Source organism: Electrophorus electricus, chromosome 1 (genome assembly GCF_013358815.1).
Source record: "Electrophorus electricus isolate fEleEle1 chromosome 1, fEleEle1.pri, whole genome shotgun sequence".
NCBI classification, from domain to species: domain Eukaryota; kingdom Metazoa; phylum Chordata; class Actinopteri; order Gymnotiformes; family Gymnotidae; genus Electrophorus; species Electrophorus electricus.
Window position 1 is genome coordinate 33,864,090 of NC_049535.1, and position 6,000 is coordinate 33,870,089.

The 6,000-nt window shown below is 45.2% G+C and overlaps 1 protein-coding gene across 1 annotated transcript; it reads right to left on the reverse strand.

Moving 5' to 3' along the window:
- Positions 1-207: 207 nt before the first annotated feature.
- Positions 208-4,260, reverse strand: mylpfa (myosin light chain, phosphorylatable, fast skeletal muscle a). The gene is made up of 7 exons (XM_027015685.2): positions 4,154-4,260; positions 3,161-3,256; positions 2,042-2,117; positions 1,808-1,912; positions 1,637-1,715; positions 1,472-1,520; positions 208-1,208 (listed from the first exon to the last, which is right to left on the reverse strand). Exons 1-7 carry the CDS (start codon positions 4,154-4,156, stop codon positions 1,107-1,109), a joined length of 510 nt encoding a protein of 169 aa, XP_026871486.1. The 5' UTR covers positions 4,157-4,260; the 3' UTR covers positions 208-1,106.
- Positions 4,261-6,000: the final 1,740 nt, after the last annotated feature.

A 6,000-nucleotide genomic window follows, 5' to 3' on the forward strand; every position in this document is an offset into this window, starting at 1 on the left:
GAGCGTAAAGTTTTATGCATGTATGAACACACTGCCTCTTCGGCCTTTAAGTCAGCACTAACATTATTTTACTACCTGACACGTAGTTTACAGTCCACTTCCCCAAGTTCCCCTTTATCAACCATTCCATGTCATGTTACTGTTGTGCGCTCGCAGTAGGTCTGTACGGCCAGTTTTGGGTTAAGCCAGTATGGACAGACGCAGAGGTACGAAAGATAAGGTTGCTTTATTCACAGTTTCTCTCTTTTTATTGGTTACAGAAGGATTGGGGACAAAGCAAATGCAAGCCCACGTGAAGAAGGGCAAGGCGTGGGTGGATTACGAAAGCGAGAGAGGAGGGGGGGGAGTGGGAGAGAAGAAGTTGATGGTTTCTTTCTTTCCCTGCTCTCTGCTCCTCTTTCAACTCCTTTTTCTGTTTCTCTCCCTCGTCAACAGCCCAGCCATCGCTTTTAGGAGACCGGCCTTCTCATCACTCTTCCGTTTGTTCTCCTCTCACTAATCAAGACAGTCGACTGGGTCAAAAACAAGTTGGCTGATGCTGGATTCCCTCGTCGTAAAAAAGAGAAAGAGGTCCCTTGTTTTTAGGTGCCCAGAGTGGATTCCTGAAGCTCTTTCGGATCGAGCCAATCAGCTGTTGCAGCCGAGGCCTGAAAGAGCCCTGCATGACGGTATGACAGGCAGGCTCCGTGACCCTAGTGAGGACAGTGGTAGGACAACCGTGGGTTTCCTACACACTAACACACATGGCAAGGGACGATGTTTGGTGACGAGACGGTTGTAAGACACGTGAAAGATAGAAAAGAGAGGAAGGAGGAATGAGTGAGAGAGAGAGAGAGAGAGAGAGAGATTGAGATGATGGTAAAGGATGGTTTTATTGACAATCACCCCGTTTCCCCACTGACGGACACCACGGACGCGGTCCTCTCCGTTCTTCTGTGCCGGAGTCTCTCGGAGACGAGTCCCTGGCATGAAATGGATGCATGAAGAGGAGAGATGGAGGGAGGGAAGGGCTTGAGTAAGAAAAGAAAGGGACGAAGGACAGGACAGGGAGGAGCGGCGAGGGACGCAGTTTCGGCTTCGTTTCTCTGTTCGCCGAGCTTCTTCTCTTACTCCTCCTTCTCCTCGCCGTGTGTGATGACGTAGCAGATGTTCTTGTAGTCGACGTTGCCAGCCACATCTGGGGGGAAGGCGGCCCACAGGTTCTTCATCTGATGGACAGCAGGAGGGAGATGTTTCAGGGGGAGGAACCAGACAGAAGAGCAGCTTCTCCAGTCACACACGGTTACACGCAGACAAAGCCAGATGTATAGAGTTCAGGTTCAGAGTGCAACAACACTTGGTCAGGATTTGCCTGTTTCCTGGCAAATTCCAGCAGGCGGAACGAATTAGTGAAGCCACACGGGCAATGCCGTGTCATGGCAGGACTTTTACTGTACGAACCAAAACTTTCATGCCTCTGACTGGAGCTCACCTCCTCTTTGGAGAACCTGTCACACTGAGTGGTCAACAGCTCCTCAAGGCTGTGGAGTTAAGAAAAGAGAGTCAAGACACATGCATGACGCACGCGTGACACGTCAAGTCCCTACTGGCAAGATTGGGGAGGGAAAGTGAAACGTAGGCAGCTGTACAGACTTACAATTGCTTCTTAATGGTTCCTGTGCCTTCTGGATCCAGCACCTTGAAAGAGGCCAGGATGACATCCTCGGGATCAGCACCTGGACGTGAGAGAATAATTACACCTGCAATCACCCCTGCGCCAGACGACACTGCAGGGGAGAGATTAAGGGAGGTGGGGGTGTTTGTATACCCTTCAGCTTCTCTCCGAACATAGTGAGGAAGACGGTGAAGTTGATGGGACCGCTAGCCTCCTTAATCATGGCCTCCAGCTCCTCATTCTTCACATTCAGCTGACCTACAGGCCGAGGGAGGGGGGAGGGGGGGATAGAGGGAGAGGGAGATGCACTCAGCTCCAGTGCAGAGAGATGAAGATGAAGATGAAGATGAAGATGGACTCATGAGCAGGAAGGAAAAGGGGGCATACCCATTGAAGCCAACACATCCCTGAGGTCATCCTTGCTGATGATACCATCTCTGTTCTGGTCAATGATTGTGAAAGCCTGTGAGCATGAGATGGAGGGACACTGTAACTCATGTGATAATAATAATAATAATAATAATAATAATAATAATAATAATAATAATAATGGGAAAAATTAAGTTCCTCTTTCTTTTTTTTTTTTTACATTTTTGTTTTCAAGGTAAAAATCAGACACCTTTAGAATTAGAGCCCATTAAAATCTGTCACTACTGCTCTGTTCTTAGAAGCTGGTTCTGCTGATGACACAACCAGGCTGACCCTCAGGATGTGGAAACACATGCTTCTGCTATCTTCTTCACACACGCAAACACCTGCACGCAAGTACCATTCCTTTTCTCTGTCAGATATAAGGCCCTGTGAGACCAGCCTATCATCCATGCATTCTCATGTCTCTGTTTGTGTGTGTGTGTGTGTGTGTGTGTGTGTGTGTGCGTGTGTGTGTCTGTCTGTCTGTCTCTGCGCCTGTTTCTCCCTTCGTTCCATCCCAGTCATGCACCGAAGCCCACCCGCTACTGCCCTTTGTGGCTGGGCGGAGTAAGAACAGGGAGTAGTGCTGAACAGCTGAGGCCCTGCATGTGAGTAGGTGAGTGAAACTCCAGAACACTTCACTAAGGACATTCCTGTGTTCATTAACACAGATGTAAGAGAGTGCGCTGGAGCCCTGGATGTTGACTGAGTGTGCTCTGGCCTAACCCTGCCTGTGGTAATGCCACTCCACTGGCATCTAAACATAGACACGGACTCCCCTTTTCCTGGGAGACGCTCATCCAGACTGCCTCGACAGAGGGTAATGAACCTGCTGCCACACACCATGCGTCACACGTGTGCCGTGAAGTAGCCTGTAGTCTGGCTCCCAGCCTTCCATTCACTTAATAGTAAACTACCCAATTTCCTTTAAAGTGGCAGCTGTTAACGCACATGCGGTGATTTAGCCGACAGCTAAACAGCTAAAGCCCAACTAAAACACCTTTGATCTCCTGTAATTAAACCCAATAAGCAATATCATATCAACAGGGTACATATTAGGTATGAAGTCTTTGGTGAAGACCTACAAATCCTCACCTCTTTGTACTCCTGAATCTGGCTCTGCTCAAACATGGAGAAGACGTTGGAGGAACCTTCTCCTCCGCCTGCTCTCCTCTTGGCCTTCTTGGGTGCCTGCAGGTGTGCAGAGAGAGAGCACTTCAGAGTTGTTAGTCAAGCGGTCCTGCAATATGCCCTACGCTCACTGTACCTCTCTCTCAAAGCCGTGGAACCTCCAAATTTGGGATGTTTCCTTGAGTGGTTGCCCTTGGCAACAGCATTAGCTACAAACGGAGTTCCTCTGCACAGTTTTTCGGGTGAACATTCATAGTTCTCTACTTTGTAATATTCTGACAGAAATATTCTCCTTGGCACACAGCCAATATAGTTTGGATGAGTACACAGTCTTGCCAGCCTTATAATTCAAGTCCTGAAGAGACGCACACATATTAAAGCATTCCTTTAAGAAAGAAAATGATCATTCACTTTGATCTATTAGGCTACCTTAAAAGCCACTGGACATTTCCAGAGATAATAATAATTGGGTGTAAACTGTAAGAAAAAACTTTCATAGTGCTAAAAATATGGGGTTTACGTCATCAGATCATTCTGCATTACGTGCTGGTTTGAGTTTGATCAAATTAATCGAGTGGAATTTGATCAAAGTCAACATCCAAAAAATGTTAAAAGTTAAAACTTCAATACAATTTGTTTTGTCATTTATGTCTTTTTAATAACAGCTTTCAAATGGTTGATCTCATTATAAAAAATAAAACTTTATTTTCATTAAATGAGCAAAAAAAAAAAAAAAAAAAAAAAAAAAGGTCTTAGAAAAGTATTAGAAGACATTTCATCAGGTCCTGGATAAGGTAGCGTATATCCAGAGGTGTGAGAGGAATCCAAAACTGTAGCGCACCAAAAATCCCATTAACCCAGTAATGAGCACAAGAGCTTCAGGTGTGTGCCAGTGTTCCTCGGCCTCTACTCCGTGTGCCCACCTAGCGCAGGTGAGCTGCAGGTAACAGTACTCACCATTCTGAGACGGTATGTGTGAAGCTTAAGAAGCTCGAAGAAGAGAAGACTGTGTGAAGCCGCGCTTTGGCGTGAGCCCCAGGGGGCTTATATACCCCACAGAACTCTCTAATTATAGACCCAGCCTTAAGTTTGGCTTGGGGGGAGAAAGACAGACACTGAGGAAGAGAAAGATGGGGCAATTGAAGGGGGGGTAGTAATGGGGGGGCGGCTGGAGGGGCGCTATCACCTTACGGCCGTTCCGAAATAGTAATAAGTCTTGGAATGGAGGCTGAATCTGATACTCTGGAGATACAGTGACTGTCTCCAAGTCCCACGTGGACTAATATGGACAGAACAAGATAGGGGGCTGTTCGGCTGCTACGGAAACTACTCAATGCCCCCCCCCAATCTCATCAACTCTCACACCGTCTATTGCCATACGCTACAACATATCAGCATAACCCTTCACCTGTATTTTTGGGCTATGATGTACACATTACCTTTTAATGATGCATTCTATGTCCTCTACAGCTGATGTATGCAGGTATCTATATTCACCCTGAAAGGGCTGCACAGTCAATTCATTTGTGCACACACTTATTCAGAGATTCCTGAGGACATGATATATGGATGACATATAGCAATAGTGTTCAAATAAATAAATAAATAAATAAATAAATATATACACACACACACACACACACACACACACACCTGAATCAGGTGTGTTTTGCCAATCAGGTGTTGTATTTGGCCAGCACATTCCTGAATCAGGTGTGTTTTGCCAGGACATTCCTGAATCACGTGTGTTTTGCCAGGACATACTCAAACTTGGGCAGAGCAGAAGTTTCCAGTGTTGGCCGCTGTCTTATGGCACCTTAACAGAATGTCGTGACATACCACAGAAGGGTTAACGCTACATTCAGCACATTACACATACCTTTACACCTACTGAGTAATAGTCATAAATACCAAAAAAATGACATGTTTTAAATGCCTCTCCACTCTCAGCTCTGATGCTGTTCTAGGTCCACTCACAACACAACTCTGTTCCACTCCCTCGCACTCTTCTGTGTCTTCATCGGGTCCAAGTGACGCCCTCCGACCGCTGGGGCAGGTGTGTGAGGGCTGAAGGGAAGCACTGGTTGGCGCCAAGCAGGTGAGGTTCTGGTCAAGGGGTGGCAGGATTTGATTTACTATAATTCATTCATTTATTCATATATGCATTTATTCACTTGAGAACCCGAAGCACTGTTATTTGCCAGGACTTGTCAGGTATGAGAAAACCTACTCAAGAGAGCATAATGCTGACACAAAAAGGATGTACTGACATCACTGACAATATACACATGAGGCACAGGGCACAACAGCAAAATGTGCAGTATGTACATATACAACAGCAGTATGTACATATTAACATTTGGGTTAAATATACAAGGAGGGGGTGGGGTACACAATACACAATATACATTGTTGTTGTTGTTGTTGTTGTTGTTGTTGTTGTTGCTGCTGCTGCTGTTCCTGTTGTCATTGTTGTTATGTCTACATTATATTACCTAGTTCTCCCAGAGTGAGAAGCCATTAATGGAATCTGAACATACAAGATATACATATTAAGAATAGAATAGCATCTTTATCGTCGTTATACTCCGGTACAGTGAAATTTCATTATTGGGTGTTATTAATAAATATTAAAATTATTAATGAATATTAATAATATAATGAATATTAATAAATATTCCTAAATAATATTATAAACGTATGGAGGCCAAACCTTAAATAAACATGTGACGCATGAAATTCTTTCATTTAACATTCCTGCCCAGACGCCTTATCACTTACAATACCAGCTGAATACACATCAA